We start from the raw sequence: 26577 nt of genomic DNA on the forward strand, positions 1-26577 counted from the left end.
CAACACTTTATGCTTGTGCTTGACTTGTTCGATGCGATCGACTCTCTGACTCTGTTGTGTCAGCGGCTCGATGCTGAGCGGCGATGATGGTGACATCTGCGCCACAGACTCATCTCCTGCGCCATGCCTCAGTACTGTGGGAGCTCACTTTGGCGCCAGCCTGGCCAATCCGGGAGGTCCTACCGAGGAGGCTCGTCAATGCGTCGTTTTGGAGGTCTGGGGGGTAGGGGTCCTGGAAAGGAGTTAGTCGAATCCTCCGAAGGGTCATACGATCCCAATACCACTTCCCTTAACTTTGCGATCCTGGCAGCCCGCTGCACTGGACTCCAGGGGACATGCGTCTGCAGTCCCTGCAGGTTCGCTTGGTCGTGTTGTGGACAGAGGCAAAGATAGCATTTTCAGTGCCCGTCTGTCACCGACATGATTTTGCCACACAGGCAAAACTTAAACCCCAGTGACTGCAGTGTATTGAGGGGAAAACTATTGTTCTTCATTGACAAAATAAATTCCAGGAGAGAAGAGCTCCGCGTGCAGATAGTCGCGCGGAAAAAATGGACTAAAGGAGACCGGGGCTGCACGGGAAGATCCACGCAGGCGCACTACACAAAAAAAAAAAAAAAAAAAAAAAGACTGTTCTAGGAGAGGTCCGCCACCTAACAGCAGGAATTAGCCATGCTGTCTGGAACATCCTCTGGGCGGCTAGGTGACGGAGCTCTCCTAGAAGAGTCTTTTTTTTTTTTTTCTTTTTTTTTTTTTTTTTTAAGTGTAGTGTGCCTGCGTGGATCTTCCCGTGCAGCCCCGGTCTCCTTTAGTCCGTTTTTTTTCCGCATGACTATCTGCACGCGGAGCTCTTCTCTCCTGGAATTTTATTTTTGTCAACGAAGAACAATAGTTTTTCCCTCAATACACTGCGGTCACTGGGGTTTAAGTTTTGCCTGTGTGGCAAAATCATGTCAGTGACAGACGGGCACTCAAAATGCTATCTTTGCCTTTGTCCACAACACGACCAAGTGACCTGCAGTGAATAAAAGAGAAAGAGAAGAAAAAAGGAAAGACAAAAATGCCTGAAGAGAGAGAACAACCACAACAGTTACTGTTGCGAGAAGAAAAAAGACTGGGGGAGAGAGTCAGTCACGCGGGAAGCTACCGCACAGGAGCAAGCTAATAACGGGGCCGATACAGTAAATGTCATGGTGAGAGCGGGCTGTGTGCACGCGATTCACTAAATTAATTTATTTAAATTAGGGGCCCGCTGCAAAAAGAGGCGCTAGGGACACTAGCGCGTCCCTAGCGCCTCTTTTTAGACAAGAGTGGTGGCTCTCAGCGGGTTTGACAGCCGACGCTCAATTTTGCCGGCGTCTGTTCTCGAGCCCGCTGACAGCCACGCGCTCAGAAACCGGAAGCCGGCAAAATTGAACATCCGGTTTTCAACCCGCGAGCCACGGACCGATTTCAAATTTATTTTTTTTTTTAACTTTTTGTAACTTTCCGAACCTCCGACTTAATATCGCCATGATATTAAGTCAGAGGGTGCACAGAAAAGCAGTTTTTACCTGCTTTTCTGTGCACTTTCCTGGTTGCTGGAGAAATTAACCCTACCTTTGGGTAGGCGCTAATTCTGAAAGTAAAATGTGCAGCTTTGGCTGCACATTTTTACTTACTGAAATCACGCAGGAATACATAATAGAGGGCCATTAACATGCATTTGCATGTTGCGGGGCGCTATTAGGTTTGGGGGGGGGGGGGGGGGGGGGGTTGGGATGCGCGTTTTGGACGCACTATTACCCCTTTACTGAATAAGGGTTAAAGCTAGTGTGTCGAAAATGCGCGTCCAAATGCCGGCTAACAGTGCGCTCTGAGCGCACTGTACTGTATCGGCCTGAAAGTTTTTAATTGTAACATTCTAAGAGAAGTTCTGCTCCGGACCACAAGGGGACGCTCCCAGACAACATGGCTAATTCAGCCTGCTTATCTGCAGAAAAAGGGATAATTTCCCATCTTTATAGATTCCTTAATCAAGACCCTACTCGAAAAACAGCAGTTGAGGTGGCCTGGGAACGGGATTTGGAATGGGAGTTATCAGACGAGGTCTAGGATCAAATCTATGTGGGTACCAAACGTAGCAAAATTTCTGCGTCCTTATAAGAAAATAGTTATAAGGTCTTGCTACTGTGCTACATTACCCCTGTACGATTACATAAGTCGTTTCCTAAACTGTTGGATCTTTGTTGGAAGGGTTGCAGTGTAAGAAGGTCCTTCTTTCATTTATGGTGGAGTTGTCCTCAAATAATGCAATTTTGTGAGTTGGTTTTTTCTTTTACCAATAAGTTGTTAGGGACTCCTATGAACCCCCCTCCGAGAATGTTTTGTTAAATATGCCCCTTGATATTGAGGTACATAAGGGGATTTTATTTCACCAAATTATGCTCTCTGCTAGGTGTGCTTTGGCTTATAGCTGGAAGTCCAAGTTGTTCCCTACTTTAGAGGATGTAAAGAAGTGCTTAGATAAGGTATGCTTATTATCTAAACTGACTGCAGTTAAAAATCAGACCCTACCTAAGTACTTCAAAACTTGGGACCTTTGGATAATGAATCGTTCACCCTTCTAGTAAGCTCTATAATGTTTCTATGGCTCTCAGGATTATTCCTGTTATGTTTCTTTTGTAATTTCTGCTATTAATGCCTTAAGATGAGGATCTTGAAGATGACCTGCCCAGTTATCCATGTAAGCATGGTATTTTGTATTTCTTGTACTGGTTCTGTATTTGAAGAGCTAGGGAAGAGGGACAGGCTTCGATTATGTTTGAAAGTGCAATTTCCTATATGGAAATGTATTATTCTCATGGAGACAGCTTGTTGTTGTGGCTGTCCTAAGAATTTGCCTTTTTTTTTAATTTGGTTCTGTATAGCACTGTCGATGTTTTGTTCTCAATAAAAATTATAATTTGGAAAAAAAAAGAAAAAATTCACCCCAAGAAAAAGCAGAAAGAACCATGGGGCAGTCCAAGCCCACTGAACTATCTTCCCCACTGACGAACCAGTTAGGGGAGCCCCCAAACCAGGTGAAACCTGGTAGTTCCCCCTCCTTTTCCATTCCCGCATCATGCTGTCAAAAGCAGTCAGTCAAAGACAATTCTCCTGAGCTTCCAAGTAGCGCTGACAAATTAGAAGGGATGCCAGGCTGTGATACCCAAATATGGCAAGCAGCATAAAGGGTAAGGCGCTTAGGCTTCTTTGCTACCAGCACCATGAATAAACACTATCAGTGCACTCCAAAATGCAACCAATAGCTGTGCGCCCAGCTGCATTCGTAATAAGCACCCACCTGAACAGTCACCCACCTAAGCACCCTTAAGCACACATCTGAGCACAAGCACGAACCAATGTCAGACTGTTTCACAGCAGCCTTGTGCACAGAAAAGTACGTGAACACCGCCACATCCTACCATGCAGCAACTAAGCAAAGTCTGAGAGCAGGGTCTAACCAAAATGGCTGCTGAACCCGCTAAGCTGCCACAACTCCTCTTGCTCCCCCAGAAACTGGAACGGATGTCTGATCAGTGTACAGAGTTCAGAGACCAGCAGGAGGATGGAATCCCTAATATTAACTCCCTTTTTTTTTTCTTTTACTCTTTACCTGAGCTCAGCCCATCCCAGCTGAGTACAGAGTTTGTCTCCGGCTGTGGAGGAGAGGACAAAGACCTTCACACACCCCTCAGCTTCCTGCACCCACTAGCCTCTCAGCTGTTTGTCTCTCCACAGTCAAGTCCTTGCTAGAAAAACCAGCTACCGGACTGAGGCACTCATCTGAGGGAGGGATCCGCAGATATCACCACAGGAAAATTCGACCAAGGGAGGGACCATAAGGTATGACCCCAGGAGAGCAGAGCAAATTAACTTCCTTCTTCTTTTCTCCTTCTACAAATTTTTTAAGCAATCCCCAATAGGGAGATGCACGTCCGCCATCTGCCAGAGTCAGAGAATACTGGCGGGCTTATATCAGTGCATGGGTATATATACCGTGACATCAGCTTTGCTCTGTCTCTATCTGCTGGTAGAGGTGCATAACCCACTGGGGTGGATTAACCTGTCCGAATGCTAAGAAAGCATGCAAACAAGGATAGTTGTTGCCAGAGAACCTATGTATAATTCAGATACTCAAACAGTATGAGTTTCACAACTGAATGTACAGATGACACTTGGGATGCAGAGGGAATAGATCATCCTCTCAGTGGTTAGAAAACGATTCATATGCAACACTGACTGGCAGGAGCAGTAGTAAAGTATTGACATGCGTGTTTTGTCCAACAGGGAGGAGTAGCCTAGTGGTTAGAGCAGTGGGCTACGAACCAGAAGACCAGCGTTCGAGTCCTGCTGTCACTCCTTGTGACCTTGGGCAAGTCACTTTACTCTCCATTGCCTCAGGTACAAACTTAGATTGTAAGCCCTCTGGGATTAGGGAAATACTTACGAGAGGGAATCCCATGCTAGTACCACAAGAAACCAGAGTTTGTGACAGCTCTCCGCATGCCATGAGGTAGCTCAGCTGTGTGTTACCGCAAAGCATTGGAGTGAGTGCTGATCCCAGACAGGTCTCCAGATCCAGGATACAGGAAATGATTGAAGCAGCAGCAGCCACTCAGAGGCAAAGCCACCTGGAGAAGGGAGAGTGAAAAAACAACCCCTTCACTGAGCAAAAAAAAAAATAAAAAAAATCAAGCTTGCTTACCATGAACGGTGTTCCGTAGATAGCAGGATGAATTAGCCATGCTGTCTGGGACGTCCTCTGGCAGCTTCTAGGCCAAGCAATTACAGAGCTTTGGCTGCGTGCGTCTTCCCACGCAATCATAATCTTCTCCTTAGTCTGTAATAGTGCATCCAGCGAAGCAGTGCTTTCTGATGTTGTCCAGGGAGGCGGGTGGGTCAGCATAGCTAATTCATCCTATCTATGGAAACACCATTTACAGTAAGCAAACTTGCCTTTTCCAGTCGATAGCAGGGCTGAATTAGCCATGCTGTCTGCGAATTGTGGTCCATTACAAATACGCACTGAATGGGAACTAGCCCCCCTGCCAGACAGACATCGAAGGTCCTGCTTGCACAACCCGCTCATGAGGTGGACAGTCTCATTTCCTCACAAAAGAAGACAACACTGCCGAACTCAGTGCTGCATCTGAAGCTGTTTGCTTGTCCAGACAATAGTGGGACATGAAGGTATGTAAAGATGACCACATAAATGCTTTACAAATGTCCAGCAACGGCACCTTGTGAAGATGCGCTAATGAAGCAGCAACTGCTCAAACTTGGTGTACTCGGACCTTGTCCGGAAGAGTCGCCGACGGCTTTGTGTAACAAAAGTGAATGCATTGTGATATCCAGTTCAACAGAGTCCTCTTTGCCACTGGTAAGCCAGGGGCATTCGGGACTGAAAGATACAAAGAGCTGAGAAGACCTATTGGGAGAATTTTTCCTTTGTTTATAGTACACTAATATTCTCTTACAGTCTAAAGTATGGAGGAGACGTTCTCTATCATTGCTGTGCAGCTTGGGAAGAACATCAGCAATGTAATGGTTTGATTGAGGTGGAAAGGCGATACCACGTTAGGTAAGAAGGTAACCTTGTCATGAAAAAAAAAAAAACAAAACACTAAATATGGCGAGTAGTGAACCAGGGCTTGAAGTTTGCTGATCCTCCTGGCAGAATTCACTGCGACTAGGTATACCACTTTCCAGGTGAGGTATTTCATGTGACTACTGTCCATCAGTTCAAAAGGGTGGAAGCATTAGTTGTTCCAATACTAAGTTAAGATCCCAAGGGACAGCTGGCTTGGTCACTGGCAGTCTCATTCTCAAGATCCCCTTCATAAAGCAAGAAATCAGGGGATGGTTCGATATTGGAAGTCCATTGTGTGGGTGATGATATGCAGCATTAGCACTCACATGAACCCTGACCGAAGCTGTTGCCAAGCCCGACTGGTAGAGAATGTGAAGGTTTCTAGTGAGCAGGAGAATGGATTTATTTCCTTCACCTGGCATCAAGTCGAATAATGGTACCATTTTCCTCAATAATTATTCCTTGTAGAAGACTTTCACGATGATGTCAGCAGGGGTTGAGGACATCCTCACAAGTGAAAATGGTTCAATAATGTCCTTTCAATCTCCATGCTGGGAGATGAAGTGAAGAATACACGGGGTGCAGCAATGTCCCCCCCTTCCTGCGTTAGATTTGCACTCTTTCCCAACGAGATAAGAGGAGCCACTGCTACCTCCAAGCACTTGGTAAAAGACTCTCAGGGCAGACAATAGGCATACAAGGTTGTCTCAGCAATTGGTATCAGGTCTGAGACATCCACGATGCATTTTTATATGGTCCGGGAGATGAGAGGGATCGAAAGGTAAGAGTATAGAAGACCCCCTGACCAAGGGATGAGAAATACGTCCTGCGCAAACCGTTCTCAGGTGGGATAAACCGAGCAGAACACCAGAACCTTTCTGTTGCGTACCGTGGCTAAGAGATTCACGTGGGAGAGACCCCCATCTCTGAAAGAAGTCATCCGACATGCTTTGGCTCCGAGTCCATTCGTGTGGGTGGAATACCCTGCTGAGGCTGTCTGCTGTGATGCTGGCCACCCCTGGAAGGTAGGTCGCTTGCAGGGAGATGGAGTACATCTCTGCCCAGATCCAGAGGATCTGGATCGCCTCCTTGCAGAGGCCACCAAACCTGACCCTCCTTCCTTGTTTATGTAGGACATAGCTTCTTGATTGAGTTGTGATCCATACAGACACTTCCCTTCAACATGGTTTGAGAAAAGTGAAAAAGGCATTTCAATCGCTCTGAGCTCCAGAAGATTGACAATTGAACTCTGATGGGGACTACACAGCCCCTGTGTCTTTAAAATCGGCCCAAGTGTGCTCATCAGCCCTTCGTTTGAAACATCTGTGGTCAGAACTAGCTGAGGGGTCGGGCTCCAGAATAGTGCTCCCATGGAGAGGGTGGGCGGACGATAGCCACCATGCTATGCCCTGGAACATGGTTTGTTAACATCACCTTGGCGTGTAATGGTTGAGCGAACCAAGTCCACTACAACTTTAATCTCCATTGCAGGCACTGCATATGGAGTCTGGTGTGTAGTACGAAATATATCGCCACAGTCATGTGGCCCAGCAGGATCAAAATCTGGCAAGGCAGAGGAGTGAGTCGTGCTCTGCAGTTGCAGTGCTAATGACTGAATGGTTTGCGCTCTGTCCCCTGGAAGATAAGCTTTTCCTGCGACTGTGTCAATTTTGGCTCCAATGAACTGCAGAAGCTGTGCTGGTTGGAGGTTGGTCTTTTCATAGTTTAATTAGGAAGCCTAGCGCTTCTAGACAATTGATCATTCGTTGAAAGTGAGCCCGCAGAGAATTCGCTCCTGAGGATACCAGAAGCCAAATCGCCCAGATAAGGGAATAGCTGGATTCCTTTCTGCTGGAGGTGAGCCACTGCTACCTCCAAGCACTCGATAAAGACTCTCAGGGCAGACGATAGACCAAAAGGGCCCTTTCTGCTGGAGGTGAGCCATTGCTACCTCCAAGCACTCGATAAAGACTCTCAGGGCAGACGATAGACCAAAAGGGAGCACTTTGTACTGGTAGTGGCTTCCATTGATCTGAAAAGATAGGTAATGCCAGGAGGAACGGTGCATCGTAATGTGAGAGTTTGTGTCCTTGAGATCTATCAAGCACATCCAGTTGTTGGGTTGTAGAAAAGGCAGGATGGACTTCAGGGAGGTCATCTTGAACTTCTCCTTTGGAATGAACTTGTTGAGAACTCTTAAATTCAGGACTGGGCGGAAACCCCCCAGATTTCTTTGGTATGAGGAAGTATTGGGAGTAAAACTCCAAGATGGGCACCACTTGGATGGCATGCTGTTTTAGAAGAGGACACTGCCTCTTGTAGAAGTGGTGCCTGGGCACAGTTCTGCAGAAAAGGCGTAAGGCACAGAAGCAGTGGGGTCTTCTTGAATTTTAACTGATAGCCCTCACAAATTATGTTTGAAACCCAATGGTCCGATGTGATTGCCTTCCAAGAATCGTAAAATTGGGCTATCCTGCCCCTTACATATGGCGGCAGCAGTGGCTTGGCTATCCTCAAAAACTCTGAGGCAGCTTCTGGGTTGCAGTCGATAGCTGTCTCTGTTGGCGCTGTGCTCTGGATCTATTCCTGGGAAGCGCCGGCTGTGCTTTGTGGTCTGAGCTGTGGAAAAGCCTGTGTCTGGTAAGAGGTAAATTTCTGATACAGATGTCTGTGGTAGCCCGGCTTTTGGTAGCTCAGGTAATACTTCCTAGAAGCAGATGGTTGATCCGAGGGGGAAGATAGGGACAGAACCACCACATTCTGCTCCTTTAGCTGCGAGAATATCTCCTGCAGCTTATCCCCAAAGGTTATCACCTTTGCAAGGAAGAAGTTCACGAGAGGTTGGCCTATCTTCCCGAATGGCACTTGCTTTCCACCAGGCCATCCTCTGGGCTCCTACAGCCACCGTCAATGTACAGGTTGATGTCTCGAATGCTTCACATATCATCCTGAGGAGGTGATGTAACCCTTCCTCCATGTCCATGAAGAGTTGAGGTAGCACCGCATCTGCAGATTCGCTTCAGAAATGGGGCCTGATCGATTGCAAACACTCAGATACTGAGTGATGTAGAACTAGTGTTACTGGATGTTTGCATTCAGCATGGACGCTTGGAAGGCCTTCCTCCCGAACTCGTCCAGGTAGCAGTTGTCCCGTTCTGACAGCATGTTGGAATGGATCCTGGATTTCTTCACCTTCTTCATGGCTGATTCAACCACAATGGAGGCATGCGGTAACTGCACTGCATTACAGTACGGAGACTTCCTCATCCGAAACTTCAGGTCTGTTTTCCTGGACATTGGAAGTCCTGAGAAGAGGGCACTCCCAGGTTTTCTCCATTACTGCATCCAGGACTGCATGGGATAAAAACTTTTTAGGTTCAGCCGGGATCTTGAAGATTTTAGGATGCAGAGGACTTCTGCTCTAGGGTCTGGTATCTTCTTTGTTTCTACCTTGTTCAAAGACCCCCACTTCTTTATAAACGTAGAGTAAGAGATGTCCTCAGGCAGCGAGGATGGCTCTGGGAGCTCCTCAGATGGGTCAGATGGAATGCCAGTAGAAGATCCCAGCGAAGAAGGCAGGGAGTCAGGCGGTTCTGAGCTCGGCTGCGGCAATGATAATGGGCGAGACACCCTTTCTTCCTGGAGGCTATGCAGTCGAGGCGGGGATTCATCCCATGGAGACAACTCCCCCGACGAGGGGCTTGGAGGTGGACGCTTCGTGGTCCCTGCTTCCAGAGATGTGAAGAAATTGCTGAGAATCTCCGTGATCTGGGACATCGCCTGGGAGGCTAGGCCACTTTCTGCGGTGGTATGTTGATCCTTTGATGCGGTGGTAGAATGATAATACATGCCCTGGGCCAACCGAGTTTTCTTGGCCCCTGTCAGTACCACAGCCAGGAGGATGTTTGATGCAGCCCCTCTTATGATGAGTTGCTGGCTCCATCGCACTAGACAGCCTGTGCCACTTTGATAGAGGCTCCTGAAGCTGGGGTGAACCTCTTTTCCTTCGTAAGATGGTTGACAGATCGGAGTATACTCTCTGCGAAGAAATGGAGGAACCCTCTGACAAGGGAGAGTCCGGGGACATTCCCACATCGGAAAACCCCATTTCATGTAGCTCCCTGAGGATCTCGTCTTGTTTTTCGCGTTGTCGCAGGCTTAGTTTGAGAAGCTTTGGGCTGTTCGGAGTCACCCCACATCATTTGGCCTGATGCATGCATTGTGGGCTCAGATGCTGATACGTGGGAACATGTCGATGCTTGGTCAGCGGGCAGGTGCGTCGATGCATGCTTCAAATCATTAGCAGATCGTGTGTCGGGATCGGTCGACTTCAACGTTTGTACCGGATCTTTATGACGTGGAGCATCAGTCTTGCTTCATGTGATGCGATCTTTGACGCATCCGCATCGCAACCACTTCGACACTGGCTTTGGTGTCTGGCCAGACGGCGCCTATCCCGTTGCCCGGTGATTTTGTGGGCCGTGGGCCTCTAACCTATTTGGCTCTGCTTACCGTGGGGTGCTAGAGAGGAAGCCCTTTCATCTTCTCCGGTTTATCCACCTTGGTCCCGGGGAGGAGTGGTAAGAATAGTGCTCCGACACTGAGCGTAGGACCTGTCTTCTTCTTGCAGACGGTGATGAACATAACTTTTCCACATTGGCAGTACTTGAAGCCAGGTGGTTTTAGAGCCATGCTAGCACTGAAAATTACAGGTTTTATTTTGGGGTTTTTTTTAACTCCAAGGAGAAGGAGAGAGAAAATTTCCACATGCGACTGGCAGCATGGAAAAAGTGAGGAAAAGATGAAGATCGTGCGGGAAAATGCACACAGCTGCACAAAGCCAAAGCTCTGTAATCGCTGAGAGAAGCTAATTCAGCTCTGCTATCAACGGTAAAAATAAGGCACAGAGAGGGAACCTATGAAGAGTACCTTTCAGAAGCCAATAATCATAACCCCTATATCCTGAGGAGATGAAAATCTCAACTTTAACTGGGTCAACAGCATATATACTACCAGACCCCTGTCCCATATCTGTGATCGGCACAGTGGCACTAATAGGATCTGGACAAAGCCCTGATCCCAGAACCCTCTATGAACAAGAGCAGGAAACAGTCACAGACTTATCAAGAGATTGGGGAGGTGAGGGGTCACCCCTCTTCACCACAGTATTCTACTGATGACAGAGCAAATTGCTGATGGCCGAACAGTCACACTCTACTGACTCCAAGGCAACCAAAGCAATAAGGCACAGAGATGCTAGTCAAAATTATCAACAGAGGTCTGTAAATTTTACTCAAACTTTATATAATTTCTTCACTAATGCTATTACTTTTATGAGCACGGTATCAGAAAAAAGTGGTGTTAACCAAATTTACATACACTACCTCTCGCCAAGCAACAGGCCCCCAAGCAGTAACATAGAAACATAGAAATGACGGCAGAAGACCAAATGGCCCATCCAGTCTGCCCAGCAAGCCTCACACATTTTTTCTCTCATACTTATCTGTTTCTCTTAGCTCTTTGTTCTATTCCCCTTCCACCCCCACCATTAATGTAGAGAGCAGTGATGGAGCTGCATCCAAGTGAAATATCTAGCTTGATTAGTTAGGGGTAGTAGGGGTAGTAACCGCCGCGATAAGCAAGCTACACCCATGCTTATTTGTTTTACCTAGACTATGTTGTACAGCCCTTGTTGGTTGTTTTTCTTCTCCCCTGCCGTTGAAGCAGAGAGCCATGCTGGATATGCATTGAAAGTGAAGTATCAGGCACATTTGGTTTGGGGTAGTAACCGCCGTAACAAGCCAGCTATTCCTCGCTTTGTGATTGCGAATCCTTTTTTTCTTCACCCCTATCGTTGAAGCTATGCAGGATATGCGTGAAGCATCAGTTTTTTGTTTTTTTTCCCCTGCTGTTGAAGCAGAGAGCTATGCTGGAAATGCGTGATGTATCAGTCTTTCTCCCATGCCGTTGAAGCAGAGAGCCATGCTGGATATGCCTGGAAAGTGAAGTATCAGGCACATTTGGTTTGGGGTAGTAACCGCCGTAACAAGCCAGCTACTCCCCACTTTGTGAGTGCGAACCCTTTTTCTTCTCCCTTGCCGTTGAAGCAGAGAGCTCTGCTGGATGTATGAAGTATCAGTTATTCTTCTCCCCTGTCGTTGAAGCAGAGAGCTATGCTGTATATGCATTGAAAGTGAAGTATCAGGCATATTTGGTTTGGGGTAGTAACCGCCGTAACAAGCCAGCTACTCCCCTCTTTGTGAGTGCAAATCCTTTTTTCCATTTCCTCTTGCTGTTGAAGCTTAGAGCGATGTTGGAGTCACAGTAAGCATGTGTATGTTTATTGAATAAGGGTATTGTGTCCAGGCAGTAGCCATCATTCTGGCGAGTCACCCACTCTTCATTGGCGGCCTCTTGACTTTATGGATCCACAGTGTTTATCCCACGCCCCTTTGAAGTCTTTCACAGTTCTGGTCTACACCACTTCCTCCGGAAGGGCATTCCAGGCATCCACCACCCTCTCCATGAAGAAATACTTCCTGACATTGGTTCTGAATCTTCCTCCCTGGAGCCTCAAATCGTGACCCCTGGTTCTGCTGATTGTTTTCCTACGGAAGAGGTTTGTCGTTGTTTTTGAATCATTAAAACCTTTCAAGTATCTGAAAGTCTGTATCATATCACCTCTGCTCCTCCTTTCCTCCAGGGTGTACATATTTAGATTCTTCAATCTCTCCTCGTACGTCATCCGATGAAGATCCTCCACCTTCCTGGTCGCCCTTCTCTGTACCGCTTCCATCTTGTCTTTGTCTTTTTGTAGATATGGTCTCCAGAACTGAACACAGTACTCCAGGTGAGGCCTCACCAAGGACCTGTGCACATGCTAAAGGGATTTCTCTGGTGGAACTGTTTACTGCATTGTGAAATCTTCATTGTGGCTAAGTATTTTCTGCTTATTTTTGCTTATTACTCTGAAGTTGTGTAGAAAGCTTGTGTAGAAAGCTTCTGTGATTATTTCCTGCCTGTGTTTTAACTTTCTTTATAGTCTGTTTCATTTTGTGTAGAAAGCTTGTGTAGAAAGCTTCTGTGATTATTTCCTGTCTGTGTTTTAACTTTCTTTATAGTCTGTTTCATTTCTTATAGTAAGTTATTATTCTAGTAAGTTTTGCTGTGTGCTGAATAACGTTAGAAAAGAAAAAATAAAAAACCACAAACAAAGCTATCAGCTTTTAAACTGGTAAAATCTCTCTAGTTTGGGGTTAGCTGGCACAAACTAAAAAATTGGGGCATAAAGACTGTTTTTTAAAAAAGAATTGACCAAAACGCAAAGACAACAGTCCAGAAGTGCCCTGCTTTACCCAGCTTGTCCCAGGCTAAACTGTTTGACTCCCTCCCATCCTACCCCTGGGGCTTGTTTCTAATAAAGACTGCCTAGATTACCATTGGCAGCGAGATAAATTAGTACATTGGTTACAATCAAGGAAATACAAGTCACAAATTACCAAGATGAGGACTATCCAATGTAACTGCTGTGGAGCCTTTATTCTGAGGGAAAGCATCTGGAAACTTAGAGCTTGCCCAATTTGTGCACAACTCTCTTCCTTGAAAATGGAGCTGACTGTGATTAAAGATCAATTAGCTTCAATTAAAAGAATTACACCCACATTGCATTACTCAGAAAATAATTCCCCAATACCACAAATAAACCAGGAGTCAAGAAAAGGAGATTCATTAGGCTCAGGTAGGACCCACAGTCACCCATTCTTGACAGAAGAGCAGCCAACAGGTATACCCCCCCACTCAAACAGGTCATTAAGAAATTCTTTAAAAACCAGGAATACAGTTGGCTCTGGTAGAATTAGACCTGTGTTGAGGAGACACACAATGTACCAAATGCAAAAAGAACAAGCCTTCTCTAAAATAAAAACTGAAGAAGTTCTTGAGAAAAGCATTGCAGTATTACCAGAAAAGAGAGAGAAAACACAATGCATGCAGTATTTCAAGATCCATAAGCAAAAGAAAAATCTAATTGAGATGGATAACTCTGTCAACAGTGGCACAACCGCAAAAAGAAATAGTGAAGTGAATAACAAATCTCAACTAATATCTCACAAGGAGTCCAGGAAATGCAATAACCGTAAAGAGAGTACCTGGAAGGCTATGACCACAAATGCTCATAGTTTGGGAAATAAAATCCCAGATCTGCAGGCCCTAATGGCTGACGCAGAATTGGACATTGTTGCTATCACAGAAACATGGTTCACAGAATCTCATGAATGGGATACAACAATACCAGGCTACAACTTGTTAAGGAAGGACAGAGAGGATAGAAAAGGGGGAGGTGTGGCTCTTTATGTCAGAAACAACATCCAAGCAACTGAGCTACAAGGAAGTTGGGGTATTGAAGAAGCTCTATGGGTCGACCTAAAAAAAGATGATGGAGCGTCCATTTATATTGGAGTGGTTTACAGGCCTCCAAACCAAAAGGAAGAGCTGGACAGAGATCTGGTTGAAGACATCCATAAGATAGGTAAGAAGGGAGAAGTGGTGATCGTGGGTGACTTTAATATGCCAGATGTAGACTGGAAAATCCCATCTGCAGAAACTAAAAATAGTAGAGCGATAGTGGATGCCATGCAAGTATCTTTGTTCAAACAAATGGTGTTGGAACCCACGAGAGAAGGAGCTATACTCGACTTAGTGCTCACTAATGCAGATAATGTCTCAGATGTCCAGGTGGGCGCCCACCTCAGCAGCAGTGATCAAACGGTATGGTTTAATATCAATAAAAGAATAGGGAAAAGAACCACAAAGACCCGAGTTTTACTGTTCAAAAACACAGACTTTGAGGAAATGGGGAACTACCTGGAGGAAGAACTTAAAGGACGGGAGAACGAGAGAGATGTGGATCAGCAGTGGACCAATCTAAAAGGAGCAATCACCAAGGCAACTGCTCTATATGTTAGAAATGTAAAGAAAAGCAAAAGAAAACTGAAACCTATCTGGTTCTCAAAGGAGGTGGCTGACAAAATTAAAGCTAAAAGAACAGCATTCAAGAAATATAAAGGATCCCAAAGGGAGGAGCACAAAGAAGAATATTTGTATCAACTGAGGGAGACAAAGAAATTAATCAAGTTGGCAAAGAGTGAAGCAGAAGAGAGGATTGCCAAGGAGATAAAAAATGGTGACAAAACATTTTTCAGATACATCAGCGAAAAGAGAAAGGTCCAAAGTGGTATAGTGAAATTGAAAGGTGGTAATGATCAATGTGTGGAGAGAGACGAAGAAATGGCAGAAATATTAAACGAATACTTCAGCTCTGTGTTCACTAAAGAAGACCCTGGAGAAGGACCATCTCTACACAACAAGAAACTGGAGGGAAGTGGAATAGATGAAAATCCTTTTACAGTAGAAAATGTGTGGGAAGAACTAAAGAACCTGAAAGTGGACAAAGCCTTGGGGCCTGATGGGATTCATCCAAGGATATTGAGGGAGCTCAGAGATGTTCTGGCGGGTCCGCTGTGTGACCTGTTCAATAGATCCCTAGAAACGGGAGTGGTGCCGAGTGATTGGAGAAGAGCAGTGGTGGTCCCGCTTCACAAGAGTGGGAACAGGGAAGAGGCAGGCAACTACAGACCGGTTAGCCTCACTTCGGTGGTGGGAAAAGTAATGGAGTCACTGCTGAAGAGAGAATAGTGAACTATCTACAGTCTGGAGAATTGATGGACCAGAGGCAGCATGGATTCACCAGGGGAAGATCCTGTCAGACAAATTTGATTGACTTTTTTGACTGGGTAACCAAGGAATTGGATCAAGGAAGAGCACTAGATGTCATCTACTTGGATTTCAGCAAAGCTTTTGATACGGTTCCGCACAGGAGACTGGTGAATAAAACGAGAAGCTTGGGAGTGAGTGCCGAGGTGGTGACCTGGATTGCAAATTGGTTGACGGACAGAAGACAATGTGTGATGGTAAATGGAGCCTTCTCTGAAGAGAGAGCGGTTTTAAGTGGTGTACCGCAAGGATCGGTGTTGGGACCGGTCCTGTTCAATATCTTTGTGAGCGACATTGCAGACGGGATAGAAGGTAAGGTTTGTCTTTTTGCGGATGACACTAAGATCTGCAACAGAGTGGACACGCCGGAAGGAGTGGAGAGAATGAGACGGGATCTAAGGAAACTGGAAGAGTGGTCGAAGATATGGCAGCTGAGATTCAATGCCAAGAAGTGCAAAGTCATGCATATGGGGAGTGGAAATCCGAATGAACTGTATTCGATGGGGGGGGGAAAGGCTGATGAGCACGGAGCAGGAGAGGGACCTTGGGGTGATAGTGTCTAATGATGTGAAGACAGCGAAACAATGCGACAAGGCGATAGCAAAAGCCAGAAGAATGCTGGGCTGCATAGAGAGAGGAATATCGAGTAAGAAAAGGGAAGTGATTATTCCCTTGTAGCAGCAGCAATGAACACCTTCAGTTGTCACTCATCTGCTGGATCAATAGGAAAAATCCCTTTAAAGTATTTATGCTAACTTTTATTATATTATATAACAACCAATTTTCTAATAAAAATCTTATTACTTACCTTAAATTAAATTCATAAGGTCCCACTGTTCATAAACCCTCACGATGGGTAACACTGCCCGGTTACTTTTAAGAAAAGACTCAAAACCTGGTTGTTCAATCAGGCCTTTTCCCATTCAGATAATCCTCTGAATTAAATTCCTCCCGTTCCCCAGCAGTATTACACCCTTCCTATTCATTTATATCTCCTTAGTCAAAAAAATTTCATGTCCAGATTTTGCCCCTCTACTTAGCTCCTGTTGCCTTCACTACGGTTCACATACCTATTCCTCACCCCACTAGCCGTTTATTATATTGTACAGTGACACCCTTATATGCCCCTCTGTTCCATGATTTCAATTTGGTGCAATACCTTAGCGTCAACCCCTAGTTTTCTGTTTCTTAGTTCAAGACCTAAGCCTAAGCCTCTGCGACCACGGATGTATTATATTTACTCTCTCTGGGACACTGTTTTCTGTACAAATGTTAAATGTTGTTCTGCTTGTTTGTTGGTTAATAAGATATTTATTATTAGTTCTTTGTAATTGTTCACATTTGAAGCTCTGTTAATGTTCTATGTAATTGCTTTCATTTACCGAAGCACTGTTTTCTGTTCAATGTAAACCGAACTGATTTGTAAACCCTTACAAGAATTTCGGTATATAAAACTGTTAAATAAAATAAATAAATAAATACGATGGATATAAATTTGGGCAACACCAATTTTTCTGGTGTCAAGTTCATAAAATTAAGTGTTCGTAAAGAAATTATATAAATTTTGAGTAAAACTTACACAACTTTGTTGATTTTGATTATAAGGACTGCTATTAGATGTGTCAATACCAAGTGGCAATGCTGTACTGTATATGGAGAAACAGAAGAACATCAGGTACCAAGCAATGCAATCAGAGCCCAAGAAAATGTGACAGAAAAATACTGAGTCAGTCACAATTTTATTGGGTACCATCAGCCTGATTAAAAAGCACTTCCAAGCACACCTCAGTATGTTGCCTGTACACATTACACTCTATGAATTCCAGAAAGAAACTCTTTGGCACTAGCCAAGTATTAAGCAGAACACTATCAGTAAATCTGAAAGATTTAGACTGTACTTAGTATAGCCTAACTTACAAGTAAGGCTCATTCATGTCATGGTATATGCAAACAAACCCATCTGGAGACAGACATTATCCCAAGAGATAACATCTAATAAAATGAAACAACAGAGAGAACTCTGTAAGGACTGCATCCTACTCCCAGGCACAGGAAGATACTGTGACATATAATTCACTTATAAAAATGAAATATGGTAAGAGCCTAATGCAAAGAGGCCACGAGTGAAGACCCCCTAATGCAGGGATAGCCAACTCTGGTCCTCAAGAGCCACAAACAGATGAGGTTTGCAAGGATATCCATAAATCCATGTAAATGGCCATGTTAACTGTTCCTTGTAAACTGTTCCTTGTAAACTGTTCCATGTAAACTGCCACCCGGCAGTAATTATTACTGTTCTCTGTGAACCGGAGCGATATGTATTGTATACAGGAGCTCCGGTATATAAAAACCATAAATAAATAAATAAATAAATAATTAATGCTTATGCATGTGATAGATTTGCATGTACTGCCACCATTATATGCAAATCAATCTTATGCATGTTTACTGCGGATATTTTGCAAACCCGACCTATTTGTGACTATAAAGGACCAGAGTTAGCCAACCTGCGCTAATGAGAAATGAGTGATAAAGGGACTAGGCATGAAAACTGGCAAAAGCCATTTTCACGTTTTTTCCGGCTCTCTCAGTCCTTCTCCCATGCCCGATTTCTTCTACATGCGAAGCCACCGTCCCTCACACTAATCCCTCACCCGCTTTTTCTCTGCCTCCCCTAAACCTGATACCTCCACCCGCCCATCTCACTTACCGGCAGCGCTCTTAACTCTTACTCCCATCTCTTCCCCACAGGCCAATGCTCTCACACGAGAATTTTCAAAATTTTGCGCGAACGTCAGTGAGGTAACGGCCCGACGTCAGACGGAAAAACCCGCGCCGCTTAAGGCGGAGCGAGAACTGTAGATAGACTTGCGCAGTACAAGTTGCGTGGAAAGAAACGTTGATGGACCAGCTCAGGAAGATCACGTGGGCTTGGTTTGTTATCTTGCTGCTGCTGGCGGACTGCGCATTTGCAGTCGGGACGCCATGTTTTTAGACTAAGCTATTTCGCGCCGGGCTATTTTTTTTTTTTTTTGCCGTTGTGCGGGAAAACCTTTTATGCGAGTTGGACTATTTCTGGGATAGGCGACTGGATGACTGATTTACTATAGCAACCCGCGCCATTATTGTTTTTTTTACCTGAGGAGGTCCCTCCAGCAGGTACTTTGTGCCAGCAGACGCAGAATGATGATTCTTCGGGTAGCAGCCGATCAGAGACGACCGATTGTTGCTGTCTCCTTACCGCCTCAGCGCCAGTGTTGCAAAATTGGGCTATTTTTTTCCCATCGTGCGGGTTGGACTGGGCAGCTGAGTGTGAGCAGCCCTTTCTATTGCTGTCTTCTTTTTTTTTGCCTTTATCTCTGTATTAGTTGCCTAAATGCGACTAGGTGATGAACAAATAAAAACATACATAAAATGCTGATTATACATTTATTTATTTATTTAGATTTTATACACCGTCATTCCATGTCAAGATCACACTATAAACAAACCGATGTGATGTTCCCAACGAATGTCTGTATATAAAAATGTTAAATAATTAAATTTCAACAAAAGACGAGGAGAATCTAGGGCCAGATAAAAAAATGTTTGCTTAAACAACCATGTTGTTGAACATTTTTAAATTGTCAGCGAGGGGCAGGGGCTCTGGAAAAGAGTTCCAGATAACAGGGCCCGCAACGAGAAAGTACAGTGTGGCGCTGCACAACCTGGTGTGGACTGGTGAAGGTGTGCCAAGAGAGCCCCTTACAAGGAGCGAAGTTGTGTGGGACAGCGTAAAAGTGTATTGCACCAGGGAGTGATGGAGGCTGAAATCAGTTTTAAGTGCTGACTGCAACTTTGTACATAATCCGTTAGGTGATAGGTAGCTAGCATGATGGCTCATAGCACCACTTAGACGAATAGCAGGACCAACACCGAAGCATGTTACCAAATCAGAGGTTTTACAACTAGATATGATGAGTTTTTGAACTAAAGGGAGATTTTAGAACCGTGAATGAGACAGGGAACTAATTTCGCTATTTTTGGACTAAATTTGCATCTAATCTAGCTACTTTCTTACAGCTCTAACATTTCCATAGGTTTCCTTACTCACAGAGCATATATAGAAGCAAAAACGTACAAGAGCGCAAGACCTCTTGGTACAGTGGGGCAAGAATGACCTCTGCTGGCACTACGCCTCCGATTAGGCTGTGCCCTGCTCGAAAGGCATCTGTGTGAGCTGGCCACGCTGATCGCGGAAGTGCAATGTAGTGGGCTATAGCCAGTGAGTTTCCTGAAGAAGGAGGAGGAATTGGAAAGGTGGCTGCTGGAGGTTGGTGAAAGGCTGGCAGCCAGAACAGAATTTTACACGATGATGCTGTAGTGCCCTTGGTTAGCCAGCCCAAAGGGAGGGGATATTCGCATAAAGGGTAATTTTTAAATGTGCACAGGCGTCAATGTGCGTGTGATTCCCGAAGCACGCAGATGGACGTGCCAACACATAAAATATACCTGTGAGCACGTGCTGACGCATGCGCGTAAGGGGGTTAATTTTCTAAGAAGCACAATAGAGCCTTTTCCCAGTTACCTCCCATTCTGCTCCAATAAATGAGCGGGCTGGGAGGGAACTTCCTAAACCTCCTAGGTAACCTGCCTTTTCCCCCTATCCTCCCCAACCCCTAAAATCCCTCTTTTTTTTTTTATACTTACCTGTTGGCCGGCACAGTAGTGAAGGGGTCTGAACGCTTCAACCTGACAAAGGACTTCATGTACCAGAATTCCCTGCTTCATGACGGGTTTACTTACTGTCTGCAATACAGCTGTAATTAGGACATTGAGAAACTCTCTGTCAGCACATTGCACATTTTCATTTTTTTGGCTTCGCTGTTCTTATTCTCTGATAAGCTTTCACTGCTGTAACCTAGATTAGAACAATGGATGTATTATGTGATGGGCTGTATTACTGCAGACTCGCGAATTCCTTTCCAGAACTGCAAGTCCCAGCAGCCTCTCCTGCAGAACATGGGAGAAGTTTCACGAAAGTTCCAGGGTGTCTAGGGAGGGGGTCAGTAGCCCCTTCAGCCGGAATATGCTTGCTCAGCAATGCTTAGAACGCATGTGTAAAAGATAAGAACTGTAAAGTGCATAAGAGTCTGCTCCTGAAGGGGAGGGGCATGCAGTTGTACTGAGCCTTTGTCTTAGCTGCATCTTGCTGGCAATAAAAGTCTATCTTTACGGATCAGTTGTCTGGACCTCCTTACTGACTAAAAAGAGACGGTTACATTTGGCGAGCTCAGCCAGGAGGTACCGGGGACGCTATTTTAGCCCCCCAGTTGGTCCAGGAGATTTTGTGGCGGAGTGATCCCCCAGACTTGCCTGGTGAGTGGCCACCGCTGAGTTCAGTGATCAGGTATCTGAGGGGGTCATTCCACGGAGATCCTCTGAGACCTTTGGGCTGGTGATCCGGGAAGAAGGCTTTCATGACGTTCGGAAGAACCCTGCAGGCGAGTATTATGGGAATGATGGGAAAAGTGAAGAATAGCTAAAAGAGTAGCAAATAACCGGTCCATCCGTGAGGGGACCGAGGGGGCTTTGATCACACCCCAAGCGGTGGTTTGGTAGGAATTGCATTCCGAAAGCCACGCGCATAAAAAGAGGAAAAAGAAGTAACGCATACGATAGTGGGAATAGGTTTCTTGTTGTGTGAAAGAGAATGAATGGCCTCGCAGTTCTAGGCCGGGCTGACCGCGTCCTAGTCGGGGCGATTGTGACCCTTTTGTGTCTGACGGATACGGACCCCTTACCTATCCGTCTTCCCTTCCCTCCTCTGTCTGTGAATTCTATCCTGATGGGAGGGGGCGGTTCGACTCCATTAAAAGTCATGACGGAACACTATAGGGAAGTGTTCGATAGACATAAATGTACTAAACCCGGAATGATTCAACGATGCACCCATAGGTGGCCCAGTTTGTGTGTAAATTGGCCTCCGGTAGGAACTTTCGATTTCCAAACGGCCACAAGGGTCCAGAATATAGTTATACAAGAAGGGAATCCGGGTTGCCCTGAGGATATACCGTACATAACCGCTTGGATTGCAGTTATTGAAAATCCTCCGTCGTGGGCAAAGAAGCTAGTAGAGGGAGCCGCCCTCGTAATGGTAACTCAAGTACGCAAAATGGGGAACCGGAAGTCCCCAGTGTCTGTCTGTCTGTAAGGTACCTGTAAAAAAAAAAAATAATAATAATTCTACTGTGGTAGATCGGTTAGACAAATTTCTTTTTGTGATCAAATGCATTATTTCTTTTGATCTACTCTGGTGATGCAGACTATTTTTACTTAAGGAAAACTTATTAAAAGTGATTGTGAATTATTTATCTGTATATGTGTGCTGAACAGCGGCAGTTAGCTGCTGCTGGGAGCTTGAGAGTTAATTAATTTGGCTGGGCAGCGGGACAGTTTAACCCCTATAACATTTCTCTGGTACGTTTGGGTTTTCAAATTATTAATTAAGGATTGTAATGTATGTAACTGCTATCTGTGAATTGCAAGCACATGTACCAGGGATTTTTAATTGTTTTAAACCCTAATAAGAAGAGATTTTGGTTTACAGATGCTGCACAAGACTACTATACAACAAATTAATTTACAGTGTTAAGTTAAAATACTGATTTGATTACTGAGAATGCATTTACTGGTGTTGAAGTTTAGAACTTGATGGCAGTTAAGGGTTAACGGCAGAGATAATTACAGGAGAGAGGAGGGGATCGAGCCAGAGAGAGAAGAGAAAGAAAAAAAAAAAAAAAAAGGGGACATTGGGCTAGTCTGGGTGAATGAAAATTGTTTCGTTTGTTTTAACAGAACATTATTGAAAGTTAGTTGATGGTGTGCGTATGTGAATAAAGATAGAATTGTGGTATGTTAATTAAAAGAAAGGAAGATTGTAGCTTCGAGTTTCTGCTGATTAAATTTATTCTCCAAGGTCCTTGCTAAAACTGTCTGTAATCTGACAAAGGATTGCTACTTGCAAAGAAATACCAGAACCAAGGGTCCCTTACAAATCATTTAGTGCCTTATGATGCTGGCTATTTTTAAGACATTTTATAGCAGCAAATTAATTGTTACAGTACAAAGTGGAATGGTGGTGCGTCCCACTGCGTGTCAGTACGTAGTGCGTAGGCATTCAATATGGCTGTGCGTTTCAATGCTGGCGTTGCTAATCAGAAGTTTTTAGTTTTCTCATATCTTCTATCCCAGTGTCCTCCCTATGCTTATCTTTCTATTCTCTAATACCATGTTAATTATTGTTCTTACTTGTCTCCTATATATTATCTGTTATTTAAAAGTTACATTGGAACGCATGATAAAGTCTGAACTCCCTTTTGCTGACGCAGTTTATTTTGAAGCTGTCTCTGGGAAATTTAGAGATGATTAAGAATGGGTTCTTTGTTAAAGTTTTTCTTGCTGCTTCTTTGGCTAGCAGTAGTTAAATATGCAGAGCTACTCCTTGTTTTAGGGAACTGGCAAGATAAGACAGCCAAGCATGTGCAGCGCTGACTGTGGGAATTACAGGATGCCGTTTGTAAAAAAAAAAAAAAGACAATAAAACAAAGACTTAATATTAAAAATTTTGATTCAGTGGCAGGCGCAAGATAAGGATTATTGGAAGTTGTGGGCAAGAGAAGGGGCCACTATGCAAGATTAGGAACAAGAGCAAATATGAGTCGGCCCAAATGATAAAGTAGTGGCCCACACACACACACACACACACACATATATATATATATATATATATTGCAATTATGTTCTTTTACCACTGGTGGGGGCTGGGCTCTGGCTATTACCATATGTTCTTAGTGTTTGCAATGTAATTGATACAAGGCTTCCAAGGGTTTGATCATCACTCCTGCACACCTAAAGCGCCCCCCCTGGATCCTTGCCTGCAGATCCAGGTTGACTTTATTGAATTAACCCAATGCCAAACTTACAAGTATGAAGGAAGCAATGTTTTGCAGCTTCTCAGCCTCGTCAGAACTGATTTGCATCCAGGCGCAGGTCACCTATTCAATTTCCAGATGGATTGTGATCTTCTCATCGTATTTTGAGATGTATGGGAACAGGGATCAGGAAGAGAAGAAAAGGGCCCGTCCCTGCAACCAGGAACTTAATAATAGAGACCCGACATCCGAAAGAAGCTGCAGAAGGCCGAAGGATTTGAGGGCATGAGCCTCAGCCAGTTAAAAGCTATAGCAGACCAGGTATGTGGAAATAGAGAAGTGGAAGAGAAAAGAGAGAAGCAAGTAGAGACATGAAGGAGAAAGTGACTGTTAGCCGCCGCTCTCGAGGACACGCGGACGGGAAGGAGCCAAGACAATGGCAGACCGCGAAGAGGAGGGGGAACAAGACCCCCCCCTTTGGGAAAGAATCAGTGTGCGTACTGCAAAAATGAAGGCCATTGGAAGAGAGACTGTGAAGAATGGCAAAAGAAATACGGGAGCCCTGCAGTGAATACTAACGACAAAAATGGACCTGCACCGACACAAAGGGGCCGAGGAGGAAGGAGATTGGACAACCCCCACTGGCAGATGGCGGGGGAGGCGACAAGGAGCATACAGCCTGAAGAGACCGGGAGGGAAGAATCCCCACTGACCCTCTGGTGGAGATCCACGAGGTAACACAACAAAAATCAGGGGCCTGTTGGACTCAGAGGCCAACGATCTGTCATGACTGCACCAATCGGCCCCCCTGACGAAAGAGACTGTTTCTATAGTGGGTGCCTCAGGTCAGGTACTCACTGCCCCTCTGCAGAAAGAATGAACTATACAAGTAGGCGGGACCATGGTATCCCTTATCGGATGGAACCTGCTGTGTAAGCTACAGACCACATTGAGATTTCAACCAACAGGGGAAGTTAAAGCCTCCTTCGGGGACCATCCAGTGATACTCATCTGTCCCCTCCAAGAAGAATGGAGACTACATCTTCCCATAGTCGAACGAACCATCGAACATCGATATGAAAACAACACCCCCCTCAACAAAAACGAAGACAACTGATGGATAGTGTACCCCAAGTATGGTTCGAACAGAACCCGGGAGGAATAGCTATCGACGCTACCCCCATATGGATAGAGATGAAACAGAATGCACAGGTGATTAATCAACCTCAATACCCCATTCCATATATGGCCAGGCAAGGAATCCAGATACATCTGCAGAGACTGTACGACTTGGGCATTCTCCGACGAATCCGATCTGCTTGGAACACCCCTTTGTTGCCCGTAAAGAAACCTGGATCTGATGATTATCGACCAGTACAAGACCTACGGAAAGTGAATAGTCAAGTAGAAGATCTAGTAGCCCTCGTGCCAAATTCATATTCAATCTTGGCTCAAGTTTCCCCTGCATCCAAGTGGTACAGTGTCATTGATCTCAAAGATGCCTTCTTCTCCGTCCCGGTGGCGGAGGAATGTCAAAAGATTTTTGCTTTCACATGGGAAGATGCAGATACTGGAGTAAAGCAGCAGTACACATGGACTCGGTTGCCTCAAGGGTTTAGGCACTCACCTACGCTGTTCGGTGAGCAACTGGCAAAAGACTTAAAGATGTATCAAGTAAAGTATGGGCCAGTCATACAATACGTGGATGACCTTCTGTTGTTTCGAGAGACGTACCTCGAATGTGCGGTATCCACTCTTCAGCTGCTAAAGACGTTGTACTCAAAAGGGTATCGTGCAAGTAAAAAGAAAGCGCAAATCTGTGAATTGGAAGTAGAGTATTTAGGCTTCCAAATACGTGGAGGAACCCGTTGTCTGGGAGTTTCTCGCACCAGTTCTATAAGAGATCAACCTGTACCCACTTGCAAGAAAGAGCTCCGAGCGTTCCTTGGAGCTGCAGGATACTGTAGGCTGTGGATTGCTAACTATGCAGTTATTGCCCAACCCCTGTACAACAAGCTGCGGGGTAAAGAGGCAGAATCTCAACCCTTCCAATGGGAAGGAAACGAACTGGCAAGCTTACGTCAACTAAAAGAAGCCTTAATTGAACCACCTGCTTTAGGATTGCCAGATGTAATGAAACCATTCCATCTATTCGTCGATGAAAAGAAAGGAATGGCCATTGGGGTATTGACTCAAACTCTAGGCTCATGGGAACGACCTGTTGCATATCTGTCAAAAGGAATGGACAATGTGTCAAAAGGATGGCCGGGATGCCTCCGAAGCATTGCTGCTGCATGTCTACTGATACCCGAAGCTGTTAAGCTAACATTTGGACAAACTTTACAAGTAACAACTCCTCATACTATCCAAGGACTACTAGAAACTCATGGGCCAAAATGGATGACTAATTCACGTCTTGTAAAGTATCAAGCTCTGTTATGTGAAACTCCTGAAATTCAAATACAGGACAGCAAAAACTTGAACCGGGCCACTCTTATGCCGGCACCTGAACCAGTTGCCCATGACTGTGAAGAAGTCATGACTACAATACATTACAGTAGACCAGACCTGAGGGATCACCCCTGGCAAGGAGCTTGGACTTTATTCACTGATGGGAGCAGCCAAATCATTCATGAGATACGTTCTGCTGGATATGCTGTTGTATCCGAAGATGAAATCATTGAGGCTCAACCTCTTCCCCCAGGAACGTCTGCACAAAAAGCTGAACTAATTGCCCTTACTCGAGCTCTGCAGTTGGCAGAAGGACAAACTGTAAATATCTATACAGACTCTAAATATGCCTTCCTTACAATCCAAGTGTGGAGGAGCATTATAGAGGGAAAACAATTGAACAATGCATCAGAAGTACGTGAATTACTAGACGCAGTTTGGCTACCTCGCAAGGTGGCTGTAATGCATTGCAAAGCACACACCAGGAAATCAAACCCTATTGTCAAGGAAATCAGAGAGCAGATGAAGCAGCAAAAAGGGGCAACTCGGGAACCCTTCCAAGCAGTATTAATTGCATCGAATCATCAGGCTTCAGGCAGTCCTGGAGCTCATCACCAACGACTGCTTTCGCTCTTAAACTCTGGGCAAAACAAAATACCAAAATTATGACTGCAGTGTACCAGAATAGATTGGTTTTAGATTATCCTGTGGCCCAGGAAGGAGGGTTTGTGGAACATTTAACCTCTCCAATTGTTGTTTACAGGTAGATGACCAAAACAAGGTTATCCAAGGTTATCACTGATCGCATGGTCAAGATGGCACACGTCC

At 45.0% G+C, this 26577-nt stretch overlaps 1 protein-coding gene across 1 annotated transcript in view; it reads right to left on the reverse strand.

The window, feature by feature from the left end:
* NCAPH (non-SMC condensin I complex subunit H) overlaps window positions 1-18271 on the reverse strand; it is a 704755-nt gene extending 686484 nt beyond the window's left edge. Inside the window, 1 exon segment of the mRNA XM_029604457.1 lies at window positions 18096-18271. Coding sequence (XP_029460317.1) covers window positions 18096-18123 — 28 coding nt within the window. The 5' untranslated portion in view covers window positions 18124-18271.
* Between the last annotated feature and the right edge of the window lie 8306 nt (window positions 18272-26577).

The sequence above is a fragment of the Rhinatrema bivittatum genome, chromosome 5 (assembly GCF_901001135.1).
Source record: "Rhinatrema bivittatum chromosome 5, aRhiBiv1.1, whole genome shotgun sequence".
Taxonomy (NCBI): Eukaryota; Metazoa; Chordata; class Amphibia; order Gymnophiona; family Rhinatrematidae; genus Rhinatrema; species Rhinatrema bivittatum.